At 50.1% G+C, this 27,647-nt stretch overlaps 1 protein-coding gene across 4 annotated transcripts in view; it reads left to right on the top strand.

The window, feature by feature from the left end:
* Positions 1–27,596, top strand: part of psda (pleckstrin and Sec7 domain containing a) — a 45,929-nt gene extending 18,333 nt beyond the window's left edge. For all 4 annotated transcript variants that reach the window (XM_036126169.1, XM_036126166.1, XM_036126167.1 and 1 more), the window contains 12 exons: positions 5,425–5,613; positions 5,725–5,805; positions 7,404–7,516; positions 7,602–7,660; positions 9,118–9,207; positions 17,620–17,663; positions 19,424–19,614; positions 19,719–19,789; positions 20,643–20,800; positions 23,770–23,914; positions 23,993–24,136; positions 25,736–27,596. In XM_036126169.1, coding sequence (XP_035982062.1) covers positions 5,425–5,613; positions 5,725–5,805; positions 7,404–7,516; positions 7,602–7,660; positions 9,118–9,207; positions 17,620–17,663; positions 19,424–19,614; positions 19,719–19,789; positions 20,643–20,800; positions 23,770–23,914; positions 23,993–24,136; positions 25,736–26,056 — 1,606 coding nt within the window. In that variant the 3' untranslated portion in view covers positions 26,057–27,596. The remainder of the gene's footprint in view (positions 1–5,424; positions 5,614–5,724; positions 5,806–7,403; positions 7,517–7,601; positions 7,661–9,117; positions 9,208–17,619; positions 17,664–19,423; positions 19,615–19,718; positions 19,790–20,642; positions 20,801–23,769; positions 23,915–23,992; positions 24,137–25,735) is intronic.
* Positions 27,597–27,647: the final 51 nt, after the last annotated feature.

Genomic DNA, 27,647 nt, shown 5'->3' with positions numbered 1-27,647 from the left:
TGGTCGTCATGGCGAGCTACCTGCTGTGCTGGGGGGGCGGGGCTCTGGAGGACAGGTACCAGTACGCCTCCCCCTACCCAGCCGTGTACAGGTGAGTGGTCCGCCTCACCGTCAGCCAATGGGAGCTCTGATGCTCCACAGAACATTGACCGGGTCGGTGAGGAGGTTCTGGTGCGGTGGATCAGAACCAGGGTTTGGGTTTCATCTACTCTGGTTCCGGCCAGGTGTCTGAACCACGCCTCAGAGGTTCTGGTCCAAAATGTGATGGCAGCTGCTGCAGATCATCAGCTGAACATCCACGAGGAGATCTTCCTCTTCCTCACATCCCTAAGATGTTCTGTTGGACCGGGACCGAGGGGCCTGTTGGAGTCTGATGGTCCAGAACCCAGTTAGAGAGGTTCTGGAGGACAGGTTCCTCCAGGATGTTCTGAAGAACATTTTCTAGGTGGATCAGACAGGAGGAGAGTGGAGCTGCCCAACATCTCCAGCCCAGATCTTCATCATCAGAACCTGGTGGTTCTGTCTCACGGTCCACACAGGACCGCTGGGACGCCATGTTGGGTCCAAAGTCCTCCTCCATGGTTCCTGCAGACCACACCAGGGTCTCCAGAGCTTTGGGACGATGGTTGGAGGAGCAGAACTGGAAGAAGGATTCCTGTGGTCTCCTGGTCTCCTGGTCACCTTCAGCTGCTCCTCTCTCAGGTCTCCAGAGCAGACCTCCTCCTGCCTCCATCTCACCCAGTTCTCCTCCTCCTCCTCCTCCTCCTCCTCCTCCTGCCTCCTCCTCCTGCCTCCTCCTCCTCCTGCCTCCATCTCACCCAGTTCTCCTCCTCCTCCTCCTCCTCCTCCTGCCTCCTCCTCCTGCCTCCTCCTCCTCCTGCCTCCATCACACCATGTCCTCCTCCTCCTCCTCCTCCTCCTCCTCCTCCTCCTCCTCCTCCTCTTCCTCCTCCTCCTCTTCCTCCTCCTCTTCCTCCTCCTCCTCCTCCCTCCACAGATGTCCTCAGCAGACCTCCTGTGGTCCACACCGTCCAGCGGTCTCTGGTCCAGCTGCTGGATGTTCTCCAGAACCTGAGGAGCGTGTGAGGAGAACGTGGGAGTCTGGAATGTTCTGGTTGCTGCAGTGAGTCAGCGCGAGGCGGCGGTTCTGTTGTGGTCCAGTTGGACCGGCACGCCCTGGAGAAGAACCGCTGACTGCTTCATCTCCACTTCCTGTGCTCTCTGGCGTCTCAGCCTGCCGGTCTGCTTCATCTGCAGATGGTTGTCCTGCTGCTGGCAGCGTGGGCTCCCCCTGCTGGTGGCACTGATGTGGTGCAGCTCTGCTCTCCATGTCCTGTTAGAACTTCTGGACCTGCAGACGGACTTCCTGCTGCTGGAGCTTCAGCTCCTTTAGTCAGCGCTGGTTCTGGTTCTGGCCGGGATCTGAGGTTCTGGTTCTGGTTTCCCTCCTGGCCTCAGGGCCCGGTCCACTCTGGGATCTATTTAGTAAACTGAAGGAGAAGCTCAGATGGGTTCACCTCTGGCTCGCTACGTCTGACATCTGCAAGCGGGCCGGGTCGCCCCCAAACCGGGTCGCCCCCAAACCGGGTCACCCCCAAACCGGGTCACCCCCAGACCGGGTCGCCCCCAAACCGGGTCGCCCCCAAAACCGGGTCACCCCCAAACCGGGTCGCCCCCAAACCGGGTCGCCCCCAAACCGGGTCGCCCCCAAACCGGGTCGCCCCCAAACCGGGTCACACACAAACCGGATCACCCCAGAATCCTGCAGCTCGGTGGCTGGAAGCCGGCTCTGCAGAAAGAAGCCGACTGTAAATAAGCAGCGGAGCTTCCTGCCGCCGTTATTACAGCGTTTCTGGTTCTGTTGGTTATTTCTGGTAACCTGACGCCGCCAGATAGATTTGCTCCGCATATCCATCTGGAAACCTTCCGTTGAAGTAATTTTGGGAAGGGGCAAAAATACTGGTTAGCTGATTGGCCTATGTTGGTGATAGACGGGCCAAATGAACCAATCAGATTCGTCCTCGCTCTGTTACGAGCGACGACGAAAACACAACCACAAGCCAAGCTACTCTTGCTGCTGCAGGTAAAGGCTCGTTAGCTCAGCAAAGAAATACTCTCTAATTCTGATAAAACTTGCTCGATAGCCACGCTAATGCTAGTTTCATCGGCTGAAGCCGCCATGTTGTTTAGACTGAACTGACGCGCTTCTCGTTGCGTCACACCTCAACCCGCCTCAAAGCCAACGCTGATTGGACGTTCGTTTGGTGAACGGCTCCAAATTTTCTTCAACGGAGAGTAGCCAGACTGATCTGCGGGTGAAACCTTGAAAGCTCGCGAGATCAGGATGGTCTCACGAGGCTATATTTCTGGTTCTGTTGGTTATTTCTTGTTCCGCTGGTTATTTCTGGTTCTGTTGGTTATTTCTGGTTCTGTTGGTTATTTTTGGTTCTGTTGGTTATTTATGGTTCTGCTGGTTATTTATGGTTCTGTTGGTTATTTATGGTTCTGCTGGTTATTTATGGTTCTGCTGGTTATTTCTGGTTCTGTTGGTTATTTCTGGTTCTGTTGGTTATTTCTGGTTCTGTTGGTTATTTATGGTTCTGCTGGTTATTTATGGTTCCGCTGGTTATTTCTGGTTCCGCTGGTTATTTCTTGTTCCGCTGGTTATTTCTGGTTCTGTTGGTTATTTCTGGTTCTGTTGGTTATTTTTGGTTCTGTTGGTTATTTATGGTTCTGCTGGTTATTTATGGTTCTGTTGGTTATTTATGGTTCTGCTGGTTATTTATGGTTCTGCTGGTTATTTTTGGTTCCGCTGGTTATTTCTTGTTCCGCTGGTTATTTCTGGTTCTGTTGGTTATTTCTGGTTCTGTTGGTTATTTCTTGTTCTGCTGGTTATTTATGGTTCTGTTGGTTATTTCTGGTTCTGCTGGTTATTTATGGTTCTGTTGGTTTTTTCTGGTTCTGTTGGTTATTTCTGGTTCCGCTGGTTATTTATGGTTCTGTTGTTTTTTTCTGGTTCTGTTGGTTATTTCTGGTTCTGTTGGTTATTTCTTGTTCTGCTGGTTATTTCTGGTTCTGTTGGTTATTTCTGGTTCCGCTGGTTATTTATGGTTCTGTTGTTTTTTTCTGGTTCTGTTGGTTATTTATGGTTCTGCTGGTTATTTCTGGTTCCGCTGGTTATTTCTTGTTCCGCTGGTTATTTCTGGTTCTGTTGGTTATTTCTGGTTCTGTTGGTTATTTCTTGTTCTGCTGGTTATTTCTGGTTCTGTTGGTTATTTCTGGTTCTGTTGGTTATTTATGGTTTTGCTGGTTATTTATGGTTCCGTTGGTTATTTATGGTTCTGCTGGTTATTTCTGGTTCTGTTGGTTATTTCTGGTTCTGTTGGTCATTTATGGTTTTGCTGGTTATTTATGGTTCCGTTGGTTATTTCTGGTTCTGCTGGTTATTTATGGTTCTGTTGGTTATTTATGGTTCTGCTGGTTATTTCTGGTTCTGTTGGTTATTTCTGGTTCTGCTGGTTATTTATGGTTCTGTTGGTTATTTCTGGTTCTGTTGGTTATTTCTGGTTCTGTTGGTTATTTATTGTTCCGCTGGTTATTTATTGTTCCGCTGGTTATTTCTGGTTCCGCCGGTTATTTCTGGTTCCGTTGGTTATTTCTGGTTCTGTTGGTTATTTCTGGTTCCGCTGGCCGACCCGCAGACAGAAACATCCGGGTTTACGTTCCTCCTGTTCCCCTCCAGGAAACGCGTCTGCTGAGAGTGAAGGTCCGTTTTCCCCTGATGCAGCCGTGTTCTGCAGAACCTCCTCCGGGTCGGGTCGGGTCGGGCCGGGTCGGGTCGGGTCGGGCCGTCTCAGTAAATCGTGTTTCTGAGGAGAAGTGACATATTCCAGGAGACGTTTGGTGTTCAGAGAGCGGTTGCCATGGTGACGCAGCGGTTCTGCTGACCGCAGCGACCCAGTGAGGGGAAGCTGGACTTCAGTACAGGAAGTGGGTCCGGTCCACGCTGTGGCAGAACCACTTCCCACTTTCTGACTTTGATTCAGCGCCGCAGCAGGAAGTTCTGCTCACAGCCCGGGAGGAGCGGCCCATGGAGGCAGCAGATCGCTGCGCTGAGCCCGGTTCTGATCAAGCCCGGTTCTGGTTACCGGTCCTGAAATGTCAGGAAGAAGGTCCGGCACCTGATGAAGTTCTGAGGAGGTTTGCAACGCTGCAGGGATGGACTCTTTAGGAACCGGGTGTGTTCTGGAAGGCTGAGCTCAGTATACTCCGTCATAACGCTGGTTTCTGTTTGCTGCTGCAGGTTCTGGGAGCAGGTTCTGGGAGCAGGTTCTGGTTCTGGGAGCAGGTTCTGGGAGCAGGTTCTGGTTCTGGGAGCAGGTTGTGGTTCTGGGTGCAGGTTCTGGGAGCAGGTTCTGGTTCTGGGAGCAGGTTCTGGGGACAGGTTCTGGTTCTGGGAGCAGGTTCTGGGAGCAGGTTCTGGTTCTGGGAGCAGGTTCTGGGAGCAGGTTCTGGTTCTGGGAGCAGGTTGTGGTTCTGGGTGCAGGTTCTGGGAGCAGGTTCTGGTTCTGGGAGCAGGTTCTGGGGACAGGTTCTGGTTCTGGGAGCAGGTTCTGGTTCTGGGAACAGGTTCTGGTTCTGGGGATAGAAACAGTCAGAATGGGAACTGAAACTTTTATTATATTTAAATGTTAGAAGTTTTCAGACTGATGTTACCGTGGTGATGTGGGCCGGTTCTGATTGGGCCGGTTCTGCCTGATTGATCCGCAGAGGTTCTGATAAACCAATCTGGGCTGATCCTGTTCACCACAAACCCAAACATGGTTCTGACTGCACTGCAGAACTAGATGCATTTTACCAATAAAAGCAGCAGAACCATTTTGGGTCGGATCAGAACCTTCTCCATCTGGCATGATGGGCTTTCCTTCCCTCTGTGGTCCGACCCAAACCATCAGAACCGGGTTTGGGTCGGTGAATGCAGCCCTCCATCACAGTGTTTGTCCAGTTAGGTTCTGACCCGGTTGGACCTCTTTTACAGTAAATTACAGCTTTTGTCGTTGAATGGTTTCATCTTTTTAAAACAGCTGCATGTGGACCTGCTAACGGACCCGTTTGGACAGAACCACAGGATGTTTAACGGGTCACAGAGAACCTCTGTTCTAGCTCAACATCTGACCCGGTTCTAGAGAGGTCCCGCTGGTCCGGTTCCTAAACAGAACCGGATTAGATTCAGATGTGTGACGTGCTGAATGGGTCGGGTCGGCCTTTCAGAACCCAGAACCCGTTAAACGTCGTCCGTCTGCTGCAGAGGAAACTGGGTCGGCACCAGATGACGGGTCAGAAACACCCTGAGGTTCTGTTCAGGGACCAGAACAGGACCAGAACTCTGTCAGATAAAGACTCAGCGGGTCTGTGTGTTCTCAGGGAGCGTCCTGGGAACCGGCCTCCTGACCCGCAGCCCGACGTCGCAGAACGTCTGGCGCCGGCCGGCAGCGCCGAGGTTCTGACCAACGGCCTGAAACCGGACCTGCAGGCCGCCAAGCGCCTCGCCAAGCGCCTCTACAACCTGGACGGCTTCAGGAAGTCAGACGTGGCTCGGCACCTGAGCAAGAAGTCAGTTTGTGGCGTCCAGAACTCACCTGGGTCACCTGCCTTCACACGTTCTCCGCGTTTATCGTCGGAGAACGTCTGTGAGGAAATAACTGCTCTGTTTTTATTCTGCAGTAACGACTTCAGCCAGATGGTGGCGCAGGAATATCTCGACTGTTTTAACTTCAGCGGTATGAACCTCGACCAGGCACTAAGGTCAGTTCTGACTCAGGTACCGGACCCGGTGGCTGATCACACAGGTTCTACAGCAGGGTTTTAGGTTCTACAGCAGGGTTTTAGGTTCTACAGCAGAGGTCTTCAGGTCCAGCACACCTGAGTCAAACGGCTGAATGATCTCAGCATGCTGTCAGGTTCTCCAGAGTCCTGCTGATCACCGGATCATTTGACTCAGGTGTGCTGGACCAGAGACAAGTCTGTAGGACAACGGACCTCCAGGACCAGAATTGATCCCTGCTCTAGAGTTTATTAATGAACAGTTCATCTTCCGTCTCTGTATCTCTCCTCATCTTTAGTTTGTAAATTAGAACTTACCCTGAAACTGATTATCTCAGAAATCCTACCTTTTATGTTGACGAGGCTAGCTGCTGTGAACCAGTGAACCACTGGCTCAGTGAACCAGTTAGCCATTGACTCACTGAACCAGTTAACCATTGACTCACTGAACCATTGAAGCAGTGAACATTGAAGCTCTGAACAAATAAACTGACTCACTGAACAGTGAACCTGTGAACAACTGACTCACTGAACCACAGGACACTAACCCATTGAACTACTGTAGCGATGAATCACTGAACAACTGAATTATTAAACAAGTGACTACTGAATCAGTATTATTGAACCAGTACTACTGAATCAGTATTATTGAACCAGTATTATTGAACTAGTGACTACTGAACCAGTATTATTGAACCAGTACTATTGAACTAGTGACTACTGAATCAGTATTATTGAACCAGTACTACTGAACCAGTACTACTGAATCAGTATTATTGAACCAGTACTATTGAACTAGTGACTACTGAATCAGTATTATTGAACCAGTACTATTGAACTAGTGACTACTGAATCAGTATTATTGAACCAGTATTATTGAACTAGTGACTACTGAATCAGTATTATTGAACCAGTACTATTGAACTAGTGACTACTGAATCAGTATTATTGAACCAGTACTATTAAACTAGTGACTACTGAATCATTATTATTGAACCAGTACTATTGAACTAGTGACTACTGAACCAGTATTATTGAACCAGTACTACTGAACCAGTACTACTGAATCAGTATTATTGAACCAGTACTATTGAACTAGTGACTACTGAATCAGTATTATTGAACCAGTACTATTGAACTAGTGACTACTGAATCAGTATTATTGAACCAGTACTACTGAACCAGTACTACTGAATCAGTATTATTGAACCAGTACTATTGAACTAGTGACTACTGAACCAGTATTATTGAACCAGTACTATTGAACTAGTGACTACTGAATCAGTATTATTGAACCAGTATTATTGAACTAGTGACTACTGAATCAGTATTATTGAACCAGTACTATTGAACTAGTGACTACTGAATCAGTACGATTGAACCAGTACTATTGAACTAGTGACTACTGAATCAGTATTATTGAACCAGTACTATTGAACTAGTAACTACTGAATCAGTATTATTGAACCAGTGCATGGTTTGCATTCACCCCCAGTGTCTAACATCCCAAACAAAGGTTTTTAGGCTCTGATCCGGTGTCTGTGATTGATCTGTGGTGTTAAATTATGATTCTTCTTCAGGATGTTTCTGACCCAGTTTGCTCTGATGGGAGAAACTCAAGAGAGAGAGAGAGTCCTCGCTCATTTCTCCAGGAGATACCGACAGTGTAATCCTGAGAGTCTGTCTACTGAAGGTAGTTTACCTGTCTGTCGCTTACCTGTCTATTCTCACCTGTGTTTTGCCTAGATGTAGCTCACCTGTCTCTTCCTGTCTCTCAGACAGCGTCCACACCCTGACCTGCGCCGTCATGCTGCTCAACACAGACCTTCATGGAAATGTGAGTCTTAGTTCTTATTCACTCCTTGAGTTTAGTGATGTGGTCACATGACTTCCTTCTTAACAGGAACTCCATATTTGGCCAAATGAAGTCAGTTGGATCATTTTGTCTTGTTCCGCATCAGGTTCCTTTAAATTGGTAGAAGCTCCATTAATGTTTCCTCAAAACAATCTGTTAAAAATCTTTAAAGGCAGACTAAATTGTTAAATGTTTTATAAATGTTTGTTTAATTAATAACCATTTCTACATTATTCCATACAAACATTATTAAATATTTCAGGAATATTACAAGTTCTGACAAATTCTATCAGCATTTATGGAAAGGCACTTGTAATATTTCTCATATGAGACGTTTTAGGAAGAACAAACTGAAAACATGATTGTGATGAAGCCAGCGTCTGTAGCAAAGCTTCGCCTCAGATAATTCATGTTGTTTAAGGAAGTGAGTCACATCGCCATGGCAGCGGCCACAGGCGCCACAGAGAGCAGCTGGTCTGAGCGTTTTTCTCTGAGCGAGAGCAGAGGTGCTGTTCCTGTAAACCAGCGGTTCTCACATGCTTTCTGTTGGCTCCTCTTTTAAGAACCAAACATTTCAGGCCCAACAAAATGGCTAAAAAATTTAACTTTTAGTGTTTTCGCTCTTAATGCATTGAAGCCATCTGTCTGAAGATTACCCAGAATCCCTTTGCTTTGTATAACAGTTAAATACATACTGCAAATTTTCAACATTGCCACATTTTATAAACTAATATTAATATTATAAAATGTTTTTAGCCTGACACATCGCTAAAGGTAAAACAAAAGATGTTTAGCTAGTCATCACATTCATCAACAATAAAATACAGACGAGCTAAAATAGACGAGCTGAAAATAATATTAACCCATTAATGCTAAAGAAAACATCAGTTACATTAAGCTTTATAGTTTTTCGGGAGTTAATTAATATTTGTCCATAGACGAATAATATCATAGCTATCTTCCCTCAGTGCAGTGAAGCCATTGCTCTGAGGATTACCCAGAATCCCTTGGTACTCATACTACTGACTGCAGTTCCAGACCAAACAGCAGATGGTGCTGTTGCCCCATTTAGCATCATTTATCTATAAGGTCTCCTCAAACCTTTTAAACTACAACATCTGATTGAATTTGACTTTGGAAAGTGCATTGAGATGACATGTTTCATGAATTGGTGCTATATAAATAAAATTGAATTGAACAGCTGCACCTGATTTCCTGGACAAAAAAGGCGAGGCTGCTCTTGACCCCCATCACCACCACCTTCATTCTTTCACGCATTTAACATCCCCACCCCCAGCTGGTGCATCTCACTATTAGAGAACCACTGCAGTAAACCCTGACATTTCACTGTGAATGCTGAATACTCAGAGAGGTCTGCAAGAAATTAACCACAATCTGGCGACTGCTGAAGTGATGCAAACACAACTTTCTCTGTGCAGAATGTGGGGAAGAGGATGTCCTGCAGTCAGTTCATCTCCAACCTGGAGGGACTCAATGATGGAAAAGACTTCCCTAAAGATCTGCTCAAGGTAGGACTCTGTCACAGAAACAAACCTACAAACGTCTTCATAATCCAGAAATGTCCTCATAATCCAGAAATGTCCTCATAATCCAGAAATGTCCCCACCAAACTGAAGGAATCCCACAGCCCAAGTCCCTGGAAGAGCTTCTCAGTCATTTTAACTTCATCTCTGGGGCTTTTAACAGTACCTCGGAGGGAAATGTGTGTTCATCATGCAAAGTTTCCATATTTTACTCTTGTTCTATTTGATCTGTATAGTTAATTTTAAACCCTACTGAGAAAACGTTGATCACAGCAGTTTCCAAATTCAAAAACATAACAGGAAAGTTTTCATAGTGCCGAAATTTCCTCATAATCTATAAATTATTTCATGTTAAATTTCACATAAAACTATAAAATGTCTCTAAAATTAAAAATTCATCATTATTCGGAATTATTTTTCCAAAAAGGTTAAAATATAACTACAAGATATCCTCAGAATTTGAAAAATCCTCCTGATTAAAAATGTTTATTCTGAAATATTACCATAACGTTTGTTTTTATTAAAATCCAGAAAACATAATTTTAAAGATTCTCCTCCATAATACCAGAATACTAAGATAATACAGAGAATTTATAGCTAAATTCCTTCACAATTCATGTTTTAATATCATCATTGTTCTAAAAGAAACTCTATAGTAGAAATTGCTCTCATTTTCAATAAATGTCATTAAAATGCGTCCTAATAGATGGTTTGTCTTAGAATTAAGACAAATGTCCAGAATTGGACAGCAATCTAAAAAATGTCATTAAAATGCTGTCAGATGCTTAAAAATGTCCTTATTATGGAAATGTCAACAAATTACTAATCATTTTATTTAAGAAAATCCTTGAAATTTCAAAATCCTAAAAAGTTATAATGACAGAAAATTGTAATACTTTAGAAATGTCTTCTTAATCTACAAATGTAACCATAATGATGAAAGGGTTGGAGCATTTGGAAATGTTCTCATAATACAGAAATGCCTAAAATGTCCTCCTAATGCGGAAATGTCACCAAAATCTGGAAGGTTTCTCTTAGTCCCAAATTGTCCTCATAAACTTGAATCATCCTAAAATGTCCATCTATATTATTGCTATTAAAATTGTTTCCACAGCATAGAAGTATCTTAATAATTTTGACATTTTATTAGTTTTCAAAACTGTCCAAATAATATGTATTCTGTACCATAATGGAGATGAAAAACAGTATTAAGAATTTGGAAATGCCAATATAATACAAAATTTTCTTCACAATCCATAAATTACATTATAAAGGTAAAGTTTTCTGAGCACCATAAGATCATTTTTATGTTTAGAAGTGTCCTGCTAATCTGGAAATGTCCTCAAGATACACTAATGTTTAAATGTCCCCATAGTACATGTAAATAACTTATAAATGTCTGATAATTTATAAATGTGCTGATAATTTATAAATGTGCTGATAATTCACAAATAGCATCATGGTCCTAAAGAGTGTCCTCAGATATTTGGGTGGTTCAGGTTCTGATGACCCAGAAACATCACACACACACACACACACACACACACACACACACACACACACACACACACACACACACACACACACACACACACACACACACACACACACACAGACCCGTCTTCAGCGCTCTACGGACCGTCAGATCCACTCTGGCCATTTTTCCGGGGACACAAACTTTTAGCGGGTCCCATCCTTGGATCTAATGGACGGGGACGTTTGGTCCTCAGCGCGTTGCACACAGTGATGCTGTCGTGTCCTCGCAGCACAGTTGACACACAGACCACGGCTGTTGATGCATGACTGTCGGACCGGCATTAATTTCACTTCTCATGGCTGCTGTGGGTAGCTGTGTCTGTCTGAGTGTCTGAGTGGGTCGGCGTCCATCGCAGCCTTCCCACCTCAGCCTCGGAGCGATCAACATGAATGTGCGTCACCTCTTCACCTCCATCACGCTCATCCCCATGGCTGCTGGTGAATGTGTGCGGCGCGTTTGTTGCCTGGAGCTTGGCGCTGGTTGGACGGCCGCGGGTTGATGCAGCAGAGAGTGTGTGGGCAGCAGCTCAGACAGACTGAGAGGCAGAAAAACAGAACAAATCTGAAGGTTTACACCAGAAAAACAGGAATAATTTGCTCTCATCAGTGTTTGCATGAGGAAAGCAGGAGTTTGTTCTCCTGGCTGTAAATGGGTTTATGTTGTGGGGAATTTGGTGAAAATGGAGATCAGATGAATTAAGATTACCTTTAAAATCCTTTTACAGTTCCACAGGAACATTTAGACCTTCAATGCAGGATGGAGACACAAGGTGGATGGTCTTCATGAGGCTATTTCAGGACTTTAAAGGCAGCAGACTCTATTATTCTTGATTCATGAATGGCATCAAAGAGGCCAGAGGATCTTCCCAACCAGAGCACCAGCCTGCCTACAGACACATGTTTGGTTTATTTGTTGTTCTCTCTGAGCTGGTTGGCTGTTCCAAAGCTGAGAAGATCCCGTCCCCTCAGCCTTTCAGCTTGGACCCATGAGTCTGCAGAAGTACCTGATGTCATGACCTCCAGAGGACGGCTTTGAAGGCTTTTGTTGGTGGAAACGATGGTTTTGGTTTGGATGTGAGTGGTTGAAGGTTGGCCTGGAATCATTGGGGTCAGACGACCGGAGCTGCTCAGAGGAGTTGTTTGGATGAAGAGGAGCAGATTTCTTGTCTCTGACTGCAGCGATGCAGAAGGAAGATTTTATGCTTTAATATTCAATAATCAGCTCATTTAATTCAACCGAACTGCTGACTCTGCACTTTTTGGTCAACTCTTGCTTTAATTACTGTAATGGACCCCAGCATCAGTCAGTCTCCCTGGTTTTTATCGAGTCATTTCAAAAGGCTGCAGCTAAATTCATTACTGGGATTAAAACTCACAGAAGCATTTTCTCTGGGCCGCCTTCCTTCTGTCTAAAGCTCAAAAGAACGAGATGAAACGAGCGGAGAGCCGTAGGTCTGGTTTCATCCAGAAAAACAACCTGATGGTGTTGATGGAGACACTGGACACTGCCTCTCTCCCCCGTTCAGGACCTACAAGCTTCTGCGTTACTTAAACGCACAGTTTACTGACTGTATACAGCAGGTGATTGGCTGCAGAGGGAGGAAATGTGGGGCTGTGTGTGGAGGTCAGGGGCAGAACCAGGTGAGGTAGGAGCAACAGGTGAGCAAAGGTTTTAAACCAGACTCTGTTGGACTGTGTGCTCGACATAATTAGCAGTGCATGCTACTTGGTTTACCGTCCGACTTTAAAAAGCCTCCACACGTCTGAACCGTTCGGCTTTTCTTGTTGTTCGCTGTGTTTTCCGTCTTTCGTCTTTTGGGACACATTTTTTCCCCTGATGTCCAACATGTTAGCTGAAGCAACAGGCTGCAGCTGCACAAACGTTAGCGTAACCTGACTCTATCCCAGCCACGTGATTGGTCCAGCACGGAGCAACTCTTACTCTCATTGGCTGTTCAGCTCATCTGGATAAGGAAGGTCTATACGGACCCTTTCTCATAAATACATAGAGGAACAATTATTACAACATGTTGCTTTTGTTTTATTCATAGCTTTACATTTAAATACTTTAGTTTAAAACAAATTATTAAAGCTGGAACAAAGACAAAATATTTAAAATGTTCAAATTAGGTACAAAACACAAAAATGAAATGCTAGAAAGGTTTAAAAATGAAAAGAATAAAGCAGACATGGTGTCATCTTCAGTCATGAAATATAAACAATGCAGGATTTGTCATCTCCTGATTAGTCAGAGAATAAATGTGATCACAGGTGTTGTTTCTGCTGCCCTTCGTCGCTCATCTTCATCTACATTCAGCTCATGACTGACAGCCCCCAGGAAGGCCGGGGGCGGGCCTTAGCACCCGTCGCTGCGCTCTGATTGGCTGCTGCAGCTCAGAGAAATGCGCATTGCGAGTGAGAGAGAAGAGAGGGAGGAGGAGGAGGAGGAGGAGGAGGAGGATGATGAACAGACCTCAACAGTCTGAGGAAGAGGAGGAGGGGAGGACTGAGCTCACCTGGTCCAGACGGATCTCCTGCAGGAGGAAGAGGAGATCAGTCAGAGGAGATCAACAGCTGAGGAAGAGGAGGGAGGGGTTCTGTGTGATTTAGGGCGGATCAGGAGAAACTTTCCTCCTCTGCCCCCCCCCCCCCCTCTCTCTCTCTCTGTCTGTGTGGGTGTGCTCGCTCGCCCCAGCCTCCTGCTCGCCTCTTCTTCTTCTCCTCCTTGTGGAGGCTGCTGATGCGTCTCCTTCGTCACAGATTTATTTGCGGTCCAGGGATCCTCGGCGCTGCGTCAGGAGCAGCGGCGGCCCACAGCGGTCCGTTTGGGACGGTTCTGTCTGGAAGCATCGGGGGAACCGACTGAACCGCAGCGCCGCGACCGTTTGGACCCTGGGTTTGTTTAATGAGACGTGAGGAAGAGGAGGAAGAGGAGGAGGCGACGTCGATCGGTCTCCTTCAGAAAGTCTGATCAAAGCTTCGATACGTCACCGATCAGAAAAGATCCTGGAATCAGACGTCTTCATCTTCAGTCGTTTCTGCAGGAATTAATCATTTAATCCATATTTCTGCTGCTAAATTAAATTATTCAAATCTATTTATTACAAAACCTTTGATGGATGGTTCAAAGTTTAATTTAGTACATTAATCAAAGATGTTGCTGTAAATTCTTTTAAACGTTTAGAGTTTTTATTTGATTTAATGTCGTCCTGGACGGATCTCCTCCAGAACCCAACAGAACTTTAGGAACGTTTCTCTGCTGAAGGATGCCGGGTTCTCTGCTGGGATCTAAGCCGTACTAAAGCCAAGTGGACCGGGCCCAGATCCTCTCAGGACATCAGGAACCGGTTCTGTCGCCGTTCGGATCAGAACCGCTCTTCCTCCGTCACATCGGACCTTCAGCCTCGGACCTTCAGCCGGACTCCTGGAGAACCACAGTCGCCATGATCGGCGTCAACAGCATCAACTCGTCGGGTCGGAACCGCTCGCGCTCGCTCTGCTCGGTCCGCAGCGGCCGGGACTCCAGGGAGTCGGACTTCCGGTACCCCCGCGCTCCCAGATCCCGCTCCCTGAAGCCGCTCGCCTTCCCCGACCTCCTGGGCAAGAGCCAGGACCGGCAGCAGCCGCCGCACGGCCGCAAGAAGAAGGTAGCACTGGTGGCCGGTTCCTCAGGTTCCTCAGGGTTCCTCAGGTTCCTCAGGGTTCCTCAGGGTTCATCAGGTTCCTTCAGGGTTCCTCACTGGTTCATCAGACCAGTAGCACTGGTGGCCGGTTCCTCAGGGTTCCTCACTGGTTCCTCACCGGTTCCTCAGGGTTCCTCAGGGTTCCTCACCGGTTCGTCAGGGTTCCTCACCGGTTCATCAATCCACGGTTCCTCACCAGTTCCTCACCGGTTCCTCACCGGTTCCTCACTGGTTCCTCACCGGTTCCTCACCGGTTCCTCACTGGTTCCTCAGGGTTCTCCAGTTTACTGCTGGAGAACCTCAGGCAGTCCAGCTAGAGGAATCGCTCAGATTTAACGTAAATCTCGTAGTGATGTGACTGAAAATGTCTGGAAAGGGAAAATGTTTAAAATCAACGAGCGTCTGGCAGTAATCAGTTAAACTTTAAACTTTAGGGAATCTGCTGCTGGAATCGGTTCCTGATCATTTTAAGGCTCGGTGTGAGTTTCCAGCAGCCAGCAGGGGGCGCTGTCCCGCCTTCCTGCTCCTGACCAGCAGGCGCTCACCTGTCCTCACCTGTGGAGCAGAACCTCTCAGTCTCTGACTCCCGTCTCTCTGGGTTCTTCTGAGCTTTGACCTCCAGATGATTCTGGGTGTTTCCTCCTGGGCTGGAGAGGAGCGGACCTCCAGAATCTGGCCGGTACCGAAGCCTGTGAGCCGTCAGAACCGGCCCAGTTGATCCCGGACCGGCGCTGGTCTCAGTCGGCTGCGTTCCTGCTGATGGGTGGTTGTAGTGGAGATGGTGGAGGTGGAGGTGGAGGTGGAGGTGGTGGAGGTCCAGCTGTGGTCCACAGACCAGCAGCTCCTCCACCCAGGCTCCCTGCTGCGTGGTGCAGGTTCTAATCAGAACGTTCTGGGATTGGCTGATCAAACAGGTGGAGGTAGCATTAAAGGTCCACGTCTGTCCTGAAGCTGCTGGTCTTCATCAGACTCTTAACCTCCATCTGTGGTGGCAGCAGAGAACCTGGACGTCTGTTCCTGACCCTCAGGTGATGCTGTCCTCCTAGCTTCTCCTCACCAGGTGCTCTAAGTGCTCCTGCTGGATCCTCCTCTAACTCTGCGCCTCAGTTCACCTGTTCCTCACCTGTTCCTCACCTGTTCCTCACCTGACTCACCAGGTCATCTTCTCAGCCCTGGAGACTTTAACCTTCTCAGGGAGTTACCTTCTCACTCACTTTGTCACCATGTCCTGGAAACGGCCAATCAGAGCAGCTCCTGGTTGTCCTGGGCGTGGAGGAGGTGGAGAGGAGGTGGAGAGGAGGAGGAGTAAAGCAGGAGTTGTTGTCAGAGCGTAGAGTTAGAGCAGTTAGAGCTGCTGACAGTAATTATCTTCTGAGATTATTACTGCTGCCATCTTCTACGACCATCAAACTACGCAGACTGCTTCTAATGAGCCGTTAATAACCAGACCAACTAACCTAACTAACCCTCACTAGTCTAGAGACCTTTGGGTTTAACTACCAGACCACATGGTTCCACATGGTTCCACATGGTTCCTCCTTTTCCACTCTGGTCCTTTTATTTTTAATTAATAGCAGTCTGACATCAGAGGTGGTACCAAAGGACTGAAACATGCGGATCTTCATCCTCTGCTGAGAAACCTGATTTAGACCAAGATGCCTTCTCTCATCCAGCTGGTCTAGTGGTCTAGTGTTTCTAGTGTTTCTAGTGTTCTAGTGGTTCTAGTGGTTCTAGTGTTCTAGTGGTTCTAACGGCACTGCTTAGCCACGGACTGGAGACGAGGTACCGTTGGTACCGTTGGTACCGTTGGTACCGCTGGTACTGATGGTACTGAAGGATCTCAGCCCTGCCTTTGACACCGTAGACCAAGGCACTTTCTCTGATGCAGCTGTTCTAGTGTTCTAGTGTTCTAGTGGTTCTAGTGTTCTAGTGGTTCTAGTGTTCTAGTGGTTCTAGTGCTCTAGTGGTTCTAACGCCACTGCTTGCTCTGCCAGGACTGGTCTCTGGGGACTCCTCCTGGTCCTGGGCCGGCCTGCCATGGGGTACCACAAGGCTCTGTTCTTGGCCCATTAGTTCCTGGTACCTTTTCCCACCAGGAACTATTTGCCAGGATTGTAGGACTCTTTAAATCTCTCCCTCTCAGTAGCCTGATGCTCCCTGTGGTCAGCCTGAGTCAGGGACGGCCCTTCAGCTGTTGAACATTAATGAAGATTGATGGTGGTGCAGGGATGGAGCACGCACCCTCAGGCCTGGATGCTTCTGTCCCGGGTACAACCCCCCCCCCCCCCCCCCCCCCCCCGTTTCCTGCTGTCAAATAAGGCAGGTTCTCCATGCAGCAGGTTCTCCATGCAGACCAGGTTCTCCGTGCAGCAGGTTCTCCTTTCAGCAGGTTCTCCATGCAGCAGGTTCTCCCCGCAGCAGGTTCTCCATGCAGCAGGTTCTCCCTGCAGCAGGTTCTCCATGCAGCAGGTTCTCCATGCAGCAGGTTCTCCCTGCAGCAGGTTCTCCATGCAGCAGGTTCTCCCTGCAGCAGGTTCTCCTTTCAGCAGGTTCTCCCTGCAGCAGGTTCTCCTTTCAGCAGGTTCTCCCTGCAGCAGGTTCTCCCTGCAGCAGGTTCTCCTTTCAGCAGGTTCTCCTTTCAGCAGGTTCTCCATGCAGCAGGTTCTCCCCGCAGCAGGTTCTCCCCGCAGCAGGTTCTCCCCGCAGCAGGTTCTCCCTGCAGCAGGTTCTCCGTGCAGCAGGTTCTCCATGCAGCAGGTTCTCCATGCAGCAGGTTCTCCATGCAGCAGGTTCTCCATGCAGCAGGTTCTCCCTGCAGCAGGTTCTCCTTTCAGCAGGTTCTCCCTGCAGCAGGTTCTCCTTTCAGCAGGTTCTCCCTGCAGCAGGTTCTCCATGCAGCCGGTTTTCCCTGCAGCAGGTTCTCCATGCAGCAGGTTCTCCCTGCAGCAGGTTCTCCTTTCAGCAGGTTCTCCCTGCAGCAGGTTCTCCATGCAGCAGGTTCTCTCTGCAGCAGGTTCTCCGTGCAGCAGGTTCTCCCTGCAGCAGGTTCTCCCTGCAGCAGGTTCTCCATGCAGCAGGTTCTCCCTGCAGCAGGTTCTCCCTGCAGCAGGTTCTCCCTGCAGCAGGTTCTCCTGTTTCCTCTGAAGGTGTTGATGTTCCCTCTGCTGTTTCTCTGCAGACCCTGTACAGCTCCATCAAGAACGAGAAGCTGCAGTGGACCATGTGAGTGTTGAACACGCGTGTAACATGTCAGCTGTGTGTCCTCGTTATCCCCTCCCTGTTATTAAGCCTCTGTTGCCGTGGTAACGTCCTGCTCTGCTGGCTGAAATTATGGGTCAGCATCCCAGCGTGTGCAGCCTAGTCGTTCCTCTCCTAATAACAGCTTAACCAGCTTCAAGAGCTGCAGGAGCTCCCAGAGAACCGAGAACTTCATCAGGAGAACCAAGAACCGGTTCATGGATGATGGATGATGGATGATGGATGGAGGGATGGATGGATGATGGATGATGGATGGATGGATGGATCTGGTTCCTAGTTCCAGGTTCTGGTTCCTGATCTAACCGTAGAACATGCAGGAACACAGTTCTGCTGAGTCATGATGATATTAGCTGAGGCGGCAGAACGTCTCAGAGGATCATTAGAACTTCTGCTGACTCCTCCTGTTCCTCCTCCTGTTCCTCCTCCTGTTCCTCCACCTGTTCCTCACCTGTTCCTCACCTGTTCCTCCTCCTGTTCCTCCTCCTGTTCCTCCTCCTGTTCCTCACCTGTTCCTCACCTGTTCCTCACCTGTTCCTCACCTGTTCCTCCTCCTGTTCCTCCTCCTGTTCCTCCTCCTGTTCCTCACCTGTTCCTCCACCTGTTCCTCACCTGTTCCTCCACCTGTTCCTCACCTGTTCCTCACCTGTTCCTCCTCCTGTTCCTCACCTGTTCCTCCTCCTGTTCCTCACCTGTTCCTCCTCCTGTTCCTCACCTGTTCCTCCTCCTGTTCCTCACCTGTTCCTCCTCCTGTTCCTCACCTGTTCCTCCACCTGTTCCTCACCTGTTCCTCACCTGTTCCTCACCTGTTCCTCCTCCTGTTCCTCACCTGTTCCTCCTCCTGTTCCTCACCTGTTCCTCCTCCTGTTCCTCACCTGTTCCTCCTCCTGTTCCTCCACCTGTTCCTCACCTGTTCCTCACCTGTTCCTCACCTGTTCCTCCTCCTGTTCCTCACCTGTTCCTCCTCCTGTTCCTCACCTGTTCCTCCTCCTGTTCCTCACCTGTTCCTCCTCCTGTTCCTCCACCTGTTCCTCACCTGTTCCTCACCTGTTCCTCACCTGTTCCTCCTCCTGTTCCTCACCTGTTCCTCCTCCTGTTCCTCACCTGTTCCTCCTCCTGTTCCTCACCTGTTCCTCCACCTGTTCCTCCTCCTGTTCCTCACCTGTTCCTCCTCCTGTTCCTCCTCCTGTTCCTCCTCCTGTTCCTCCTCCTGTTCCTCCACCTGTTCCTCACCTGTTCCTCCACCTGTTCCTCACCTGTTCCTCACCTGTTCCTCACCTGTTCCTCCTCCTGTTCCTCCCCTGTTCCTCCTCCTGTTCCTCACCTGTTCCTCCTTCCATTTCCTGCAACCCTGTTCCTCCTCCTTTTCCTCCACCTTTTCCTCACCTGTTCCTCCTCCTGTTCCTCACCTGTTCCTCCTCCTGTTCCTCCTCCTGTTCCTCCACCTGTTCCTCCTCCTGTTCCTCACCTGTTCCTCCACCTGTTCCTCCTCCCTGTTCCTCAACCTGTTTCCTCCTCCTGTTCCTCCTACCTGTTCCTCCTCCTGTTCCTCACCTGTTCCTCACCTGTTCCTCCACCTGTTCCTCACCTGTTCCTCCACCTGTTCCTCCTCCTGTTCCTCACCTGTTCCTCACCTGTTCCTCCACCTGTTCCTCACCTGTTCCTCCACCTGTTCCTCCTCCTGTTCCTCACCTGTTCCTCACCTGTTCCTCACCTGTTCTCCGCAGTGATGAAGAGGAGCTGAGGAAGTCGGTGTCGGAGCTGGCCGACGTGCGCACAGACTCCGCCTCCCACACCATGCGGCGCGTCGCCAGTGGTCAGAACCCGCTGGTGGGCGTGGCCCAGCAGGCCGACGGCGAGCCGTATAAGAGCGGCTTCCTGGTGCGGAAGGTCCACGCCGACCCCGACGGGAAGAGAAGTACGGCCTCCTCCTCCTCCTCCTCCTCCTCCTCCTCCTCCTCCTCCTCGCTGCATGGTTTAAGCGACGTAGAGAAGAAGAACTGACGCCTGCTTCTGTTTCAGCTCCACGGGGGAAGAGGGGCTGGAAGACCTTCTACGCCCTGCTGAAGGGCCTGGTCCTCTACCTGCAGAAGGTAAAGCTGCTGCACTACATTTCCCATCAGCCCCTGGGAGGCACACTCTGGAACTGTCCTCTTTAAACCTACTCATCCACTCGGGTTCTGCTCCGGTTCTCCAGGTTCTCTGAAGGTCCTCCTCAGTTCTCCGGCTGCTGTTTGTGGCGCAGCGCTGCCTCTAGTGGTGAAACTGCAGATTACAAGCAGCTGAACCTGTTTTATTTTAACCCAGAGAGATAAATGGGTTCTGCATATATTTCCTCACTGGTGGTGCTGATGATCCAAACAGTCACCGCAGTTCTCCAGAACCACATGCTGGTTCTGATGTTCCGTGTCCTAACATGATGGGGTGAGGAGGTCTCACCCTTAGCAGCAAACGTTAGATGAGCCTCAGCAGGATTGTTCCTCAGCAGTGGACTGCGGTGCTGGAGGAACCAGGTCCGGTTGGTGGGGGGGGGGGGGGGGCATTAGGTCCGCAGGTCTTTCTGGACTAGGAGCTCCTGGTTCTGGCTTGTTCATCTTGGAATGATCTTATGGTCCCAACAGTTCTCTGTGGAACATCCAGAACGTCTCAAATGTTCTGCATCAGTGAGGCCGAGGAGGTCCTTTACCCATGATGCAGTGCTTCCGGTGCCACACCTTGGTAACGGGACTAAAGCAGCAGATACCAGCTGCCACAGCTAGGGGGCAGTAGCTGTGTTCTTGGCTTCCTGCTTCAGCGTCAGGAGACTTTAGGGCCGTCTGGGTTCTCACTGGGGAACCTCCTGACAAACAGACGTAGTTAGTGTGTTCTGGTTCTGCTGGGTCGGCGTCAGCAGAACCAGAACCTGATCTGTGGTGCTCCTGACTGAAAGCTGCGTTTGGCCCACAGGACGAGTACCGGGCGGAGCGGGAGCTGACGGAGGAGGACGTGAAGAACGCCGTGTCCATCCATCACTCCCTGGCCATGAGGGCGGCGGACTACAGCAAGAGGCCCAACGTGTTCTACCTGAGGACGGCCGACTGGAGGGTCTTCCTCTTCCAGGCGCAGTAAGAACCCTCTGCTGCTTAGCGCCCCCTGTGGCTCTGCAGAGTAACTGCATCAGGTGCTGGAGAACATGGCTCCATCCCTGCACCCTCATGGGGTCAGGACTGGAGGAAGAGCGTCAGCGGGCGACATGGTCAGAGCGTCTGAATAGTTCTGAATCTTTAGTTCAGTTCAGTTTTATTTATGTATCAGCAGTTCATGATTCATCTCAAGGCTGAAAGTCAGATTAACTCTGTTAACTGAGTTAAAGTCTGGAATCAGCTCAGCAGCTGAAGCTCCTTTCCTCCCTGATGGAGTTCTGCTGACCCAGGAAAGGTCAGGGAGCAGGAGATAGGAGGTAGGAGCTAGGACCTAGGAGATAGGAGCTAGGAGCAGGAGATAGGAGCTATATGCTAGGAACAGGAGCTAGAAGCAGGAGCTACGAGGTTCCAAGCTAGGGACCTCCTAGCTCCTACCTCCTAGCTTCTAGCTCTGAGCTAGGAGCTAGGAACAGGAGCTAGAAGCTAGGAACAGGAGCTAGAAGTTAGGAGCTAGGAACAGGAGCTATTAGCTAGGAGCAGGAGCTAGAAGCTAGGAACAGGAGCTAGAAGTTAGGAGCTAGGAACAGGAGCTATTGGCTAGGAGCTAGGAGGAGGAGCTAGAAGCTAGGAGCAAGAAGCTAGGAACAGGAGCTATTAGCTAGAGGCTAGGAGCAGGAGCTAGGAGAAAGGAGCTAGGATAAGGAGCTATTAGCTAGAAGCTAGGAGGAGGAGCTAGAAGCTAGGAGCAAGAAGCTAGGAACAGGAGCTATTAGCTAGAGGCTAGAAGCAGGAGCTAAGAGCTCCTGCTTCTAGGCTAGGAGAAAGGCTAGGAGAAAGGAGCTAGGATAAGGAGCTATTAGCTAGAGGCTAGGAGCAGGGGCTAAGAGCTAGGAGCAGGAGCTTGGAGAAAGGAGCCAGGATAAGGAGCTATTAGCTAGAGGCTAGGAGCAGGGGCTAAGAGCTAGGAGCAGGAGCTTGGAGAAAGGAGCCAGGATAAGGAGCTATTAGCTAGAAGCTAGGAGCAGGAGCTAGAAGCTAGGAGCTAATAGCAAGGAGCAGGAGAAAGAAGCTAGGAACAGGACCTAGAAGTTAGGAGCAAGGAGCTAAGAGCAGGAGCTAGAAGCTAGGAGTTAGGAACAGGAGCTATTAGCTAAAAGCTAGGAGTTAGGAGTTAGAAGCTAGGAGTTAGGAGTTAGAAGCTAGGAACAGGAGCTATTAGCTAGGAGCAGGAGCTAGAAGCTAGGAACAGGAGCTAGAAGTTAGGAGCTAGAAGTTAGGAGCTAGGAACAGGAGCTATTGGCTAGGAGCTAGGAGGAGGAGCTAGAAGCTAGGAGCAAGAAGCTAGGAACAGGAGCTATTAGCTAGAGGCTAGGAGCAGGAGCTAGGAGAAAGGAGCTAGGATAAGGAGCTATTAGCTAGAAGCTAGGAGGAGGAGCTAGAAGCTAGGAGCAAGAAGCTAGGAACAGGAGCTATTAGCTAGAGGCTAGAAGCAGGAGCTAAGAGCTCCTGCTTCTAGGCTAGGAGAAAGGCTAGGAGAAAGGAGCTAGGATAAGGAGCTATTAGCTAGAGGCTAGGAGCAGGGGCTAAGAGCTAGGAGCAGGAGCTTGGAGAAAGGAGCCAGGATAAGGAGCTATTAGCTAGAAGCTAGGAGCAGGAGCTAGAAGCTAGGAGCTAATAGCAAGGAGCAGGAGCAAGAAGCTAGGAACAGGACCTAGAAGTTAGGAGCAAGGAGCTAAGAGCAGGAGCTAGAAGCTAGGAGTTAGGAACAGGAGCTATTAGCTAAAAGCTAGGAGTTAGGAGTTAGAAGCTAGGAGTTAGGAGTTAGAAGCTAGTAGCAAGGAACAGGAGTTATTAGCTAGAAGCTAGGAGCAGAAGCTAAGAACTAGAAGCTAGGAGCAAGAAGCTGGGAGCAGGAGCTATTAGCTAGAAGCTAGGAGCAGGAGCTAGGAGAAAAGAGCTAGGATAAGGAGCTATTAGCTAGAAGCTAGGAGCAGGAGTTAGAAGCTAGGAGCTAAAAGCAAGGAGCAGGAGCAAGAAGCTAGGAATAGGACCTAGAAGTTAGGAGCAAGGAGCTAAGAGCAGGAGCTAGAAGCTAGGAGTTAGGAACAGGAGCTATTAGCTAAAAGCTAGGAGCTATTAGCTAAAAGCAAGGAGTTAGGAGTTAGAAGCTAGGAGTTAGGAGTTAGAAGCTAGGAGTTAGGAGTTAGAAGCTAGGAGCAAGGAACAGGAGTTATTAGCTAGAAGCTAGGAGCAGAAGCTAAGAACTAGAAGCTAGGAGCAAGAAGCTGGGAGCAGGAGCTATTAGCTAGAAGCTAGGAGCAGGAGCTAGGAGAAAAGAGCTAGGATAAGGAGCTATTAGCTAGAAGCTAGGAGCAGGAGCTAAAAGCAAGGAGCAGGAGCAAGAAGCTAGGAACAGGACCTAGAAGTTAGGAGCAAGGAGCTAAGAGCAGGAGCTAGAAGCTAGGAGTTAGGAACAGGAGCTATTAGCTAAAAGCTAGGAGTTAGGAGTTAGAAGCTAGGAGTTAGAAGCTAGGAGTTAGGAGTTAGAAGCTAGGAGCAAGGAACAGGAGTTATTAGCTAGAAGCTAGGAGCAGAAGCTAAGAACTAGAAGCTAGGAGCAAGAAACTGGGAGCAGGAGCTATTAGCTAGAAGCTAGGAGCAGGAGCTAGGAGAAAAGAGCTAGGATAAGGAGCTATTAGCTAGAAGCTAGGAGCAGGAGCTAGAAGCTAGGAGCTAAAAGCAAGGAGCAGGAGCAAGAAGCTAGGAACAGGACCTAGAAGTTAGGAGCAAGGAGCTAAGAGCAGGAGCTAGAAGCTAGGAGCAAGGAACAGGAGCTATTAGCTAGAAGCTAGGAGCAGGAGCTAGGAACAGGAGTTAGGTGCTCTGATTAAGGGTATTCTGGTGGAGCCCGGTTCTGTGTTGGTTCTGCAGCCTCCGGTTCTGTCCTGCAGGAACAGCGAGCAGATGCAGTCCTGGATCACTCGCATCAACGTGGTGGCGGCCATGTTGTCGGCGCCTCCGTTCCCAGCGGCCATCGGCTCCCAGAAGCGCTTCAGTCGGCCTCTGCTGCCGGGTTCCGGGACCAAGCTGACTCAGGTAGGAGCTCAGAGCGCCGTGTTCCACCGCGGCCCGTCAGAACCGGGCCTGACCCGTCTCTCCCGTCCGTCTCAACAGGAGGAGCAGCTCAAATCCCACGAGAACCGCTTCCGGGCGGTTTCCTCCGAGCTGGCCGAGCTCACGGCCGCCACGCCCGACCGGAAGGTCAAAGGTCGCGAGCTGGAGGAGCAGAAGCTGCGCAAAGAGTACCTGGAGTTTGAGGTAAGCGGGACCGCACCGGGGGTTGTTTAGGTCCAGAACCCTCCACACCAGTGGCCTGATGGGCCGTCGTCGCTAAGGTCCGTCTCTGCTGCAACCAACCGGACCCTCCATGAGCAGCGCCGCGTGACGTGAGCTAGTTTAGCCAGGGCAGGGAACACCGGACCTCTGTGGTTTGAGTCAGAACCACCTCCCCACACGGTAGGGGCAGTGGTTCTGACTCAACTCCTCCGGGTTGGGGAGGATGTCCTGCCCCTAGTGGAGGAGTTCAGGTATCTTGGGGTCTTGTTCAGGAATGAGGGGAGGATGGAGCGGGAGATGGACAGGCGGATTGGTGCAGCGTCTGCTGTGAAGCGGGCGCTGTACCGATCCGTTGTGGTGAAGAGAGAGCTGAGCCAAAAGGCCAAGCTCTAGATTTACCGGTCGATCTACGTTCCTACCCTCATCTATGGAAAAGTATTCACATCCATTCAGATTTCTGCTCCTCGTCCTTTGAGGATCCAGATCAGTGCAGAACTCAGCAGAACTCCAGAACCGCTGCTGGGTCAGCTGGAGGCTGGTAACCAACCTGGAGCCGGAACCATACGGTTATGAAACCCGTAGAATCAGGATCTTATCTAGAACCAGACAGCAGAACATCGTTCTCAGACTTCAAGAACCGAAGACAAACCAAGTCCCTGACGTCCATCAGTCTGGAAAAGGTTACAGAACTTTGTGTGTCCACAGAACCTCAGTCAGAACCTTTATCCACACGTAGAACGCTTGGAACAGTGGAGAACCCAACAAAGAGCTCATCCTGGAGGTCTAAGAAGAACCAGAACATCTGAAGCTCTGCAGGAAGGTGGGCGACCCGTTACATCTGGACTAGAACCGTATTTCAGAACCAGAACATCATTCCTGCCGTCACACATGGTGGTGGTGATCTGCATGGCCGCTGCAGAACCTTCAGAACCTGCAGAACCTGCTGGAACCTAAAGCTCAGATGGGTTCTGCAGCGGGACGCTGATCTAGAACGCAGCAGCGCCTAGACAAGGAACGGCCTAGTCAAAGTCTGGAGCTGATTGATGCTGCGCTCACACCTCAGAGCCGCCGTTCCGTCGAGGAAGAGGAGGAAATCACCTCCTTCCTCTTCCTCCTCTCTCCTTCCTCTTTCTCCTCCTCCTCCTCTCTCCTTCCTCTTCCTCCTATTCCTCTTCCTCCTCCTCCTCCTCCTCCCTCCTTCCTCTTCCTCCTCTTCCTCTTCCTCCTCCTCCTCCCTCCTTCCTCTTCCTCATCCCCCCCTCTCTCCTCCTCCTCACTAACCGCCTCCTCTCTCCTCCTCCTCCTCCCCCCCCTCTCTCCTCCTCCTCACTAACCGCCTCCTCTCTCCTCCCTCCTTCCTCTTCCTCCTCCACTCTCTCCTCCTCACTAACCGCCTCCTCCCTCCCCCCCTCTCTCCTCCCCCTCTCTCCTCTCTTCCTCCCCTCGCTCCACATCTCTCCCTCCTCCTCACTAACCGCCTCCTCTCTCCTCCCTCCTTCCTCTTCCTCCTCCTCCTCCTTCCTCCCCCCCCCCCTCTCTCTTCCTCCTCACTAACCGCCTCCTCTCTCCTCTCCCCTGCAGAAGACGCGCTACGGGACCTACGCCATGCTGCTTCGGGCCAAGATGGCGGACGGAGACGAGGACCTGGCGGCCTTCGAGGCGCGGCTGTACAGCGACGGCGGCCTGCAGAGGGCGCACTCCAGCCCCTCGCTGCCTCTGGACGCCGCCGGCAAGGAGAAGAGCCGCGGCGCCAAGACCTCCAAGAGCCTGAAGGTCACGTCCTCCTCTTCCTCTGCGCCGAAGAGCGGCGTGAAGGAGGCGGCGGGGAGCAGGAGCGGCGGCGGGAACGGCCAGAGGGCGGAGCTTCAGAAGCAGAGCAGCCGGCAGGAGGAGGCGGCGTAACGTTCAAACGCCATCAGAGAAAACGCCGAGGCGCTTTCCCTGCAGATGAGGCGTTCAAGGTCAGCGGGAAAGGAGACGCTCAGCCGGGAGCCGTCACCATCAAAGCTTCATTTCCTGTTTCAGGGCCAGACGTGCAACGTTCAGGGTCCCAAACGCATCGTAGGAATTTTCATTTCCATCCTCTGAGACGCACAAAGTGAGACAAACAGGAAGCAAAGCTCCCCGGCGCCGCCTGGCGGTTCTGATGGAACCTGATGGAGGTACGGAGGCCCGCTGGGGACAAAAAGCATTCTTAGGTTCTGCAGGTCAGTCAAACTGCTGCAGAACCACAGACTCCTTGGTTCTGGATCAGATCCGGACTCTTCAGTTTGGACCAAATAACAGAACCTGGTTCTGCATCTCCAGGTTCCACATTTCCTCTAAATCCATTCAGGAGAGAATCTGGAGTTCTGACGGACCCTCAAAGATCCTCTCTGCTGCCAGACGTGTCACTCTGTCCTTTTTTCCTGTAGACTTTGTGTAACGTGTTTGATCGGATCGGGTCGCAGGCGGTTCTGGAAACCAGAATCTTTACTCCCGTCTGGGTTCCTCCTGCTGCCGCTGGGGCCCCTCGGGTCGTCTGACTGAACCAGAACCAGAACCAGAACTCTTTTGAACCGGATCAGCTGCAGATCCACTCAGATGAAGCGGATCCCACATTCTTAATGAAAGAACCAGAACCGTTCACAGATCTGGTTCTGTTCTGGTTCCAGACAAAAAAACCAAACCTGAAGGAAGATGTTCTGACCCGGTTCCTCGCTTCATATGCTGGACAGAACCCAGAATCTGAGGAACCATCAGAGGAACTCATCGCCTGCTCCTCCTGGACACCAGAACCCTGATTTTACGGAGCTGGCGGTTTGGACCTGGGTTCTGTGGTTCTGACACCATCATCAGAACACCTTTAAACAGAACAATCGGTCCAATCAAACGGACGAGCAGGACCCGGGCCTCAGCGCCACCAGGTGGCAGCAGAGACCCGGTCCAGTTTGTGTTTACAGCCCAGCGGGACCAGAACCAGGCTCCTCGTCAGTGGACTGGGTTCTGCTGGTACCTCTGTCTGATGGGTCACAGAGGTACCAGCAGAACCGAACTGGGTCGGTCACCATAAAGTCCGAAGAGTCACTCCAGCAGCCTTCATCCTGGCCAGCTCGTCTTCATCAGGACACTACAGAACCTCCACAGAACTCTGCAGGTTCTGGTTCCCTGTAAATTGTAAATAAGCGGGTCAGAACCCCTCATATTGGACCTCAGTACTGTCTGTGTGCTGTTTGTGTTGTAAATAAAGTTGGACCTGCAGAACCAGAAGCCATACAGCCGCACTTTGCTTTCAGACGGAACCAGAACCCCGGTTCTGGTCGTGTGTTCGGGTTCGTGGCGGCCCGATGTCCGTCCGGCGCTGTACATACGTCACGTTCTGTGAGGATCCGATTTGTGACTCGGAACCGGGTTTTGTTGCTGAAGCTTAGAGGCAAAAATAAAAATCTGAACCTGAAGCAAACATCTGGGTCGGTTCTGTTCTTTCTGGGTTCTGGACAGAACCCATCAGTTC

Source organism: Fundulus heteroclitus, chromosome 22 (assembly GCF_011125445.2).
Source record: "Fundulus heteroclitus isolate FHET01 chromosome 22, MU-UCD_Fhet_4.1, whole genome shotgun sequence".
Taxonomy (NCBI): Eukaryota; Metazoa; Chordata; class Actinopteri; order Cyprinodontiformes; family Fundulidae; genus Fundulus; species Fundulus heteroclitus.
This window is presented reverse-complemented; position numbering and strand designations above follow the sequence as displayed.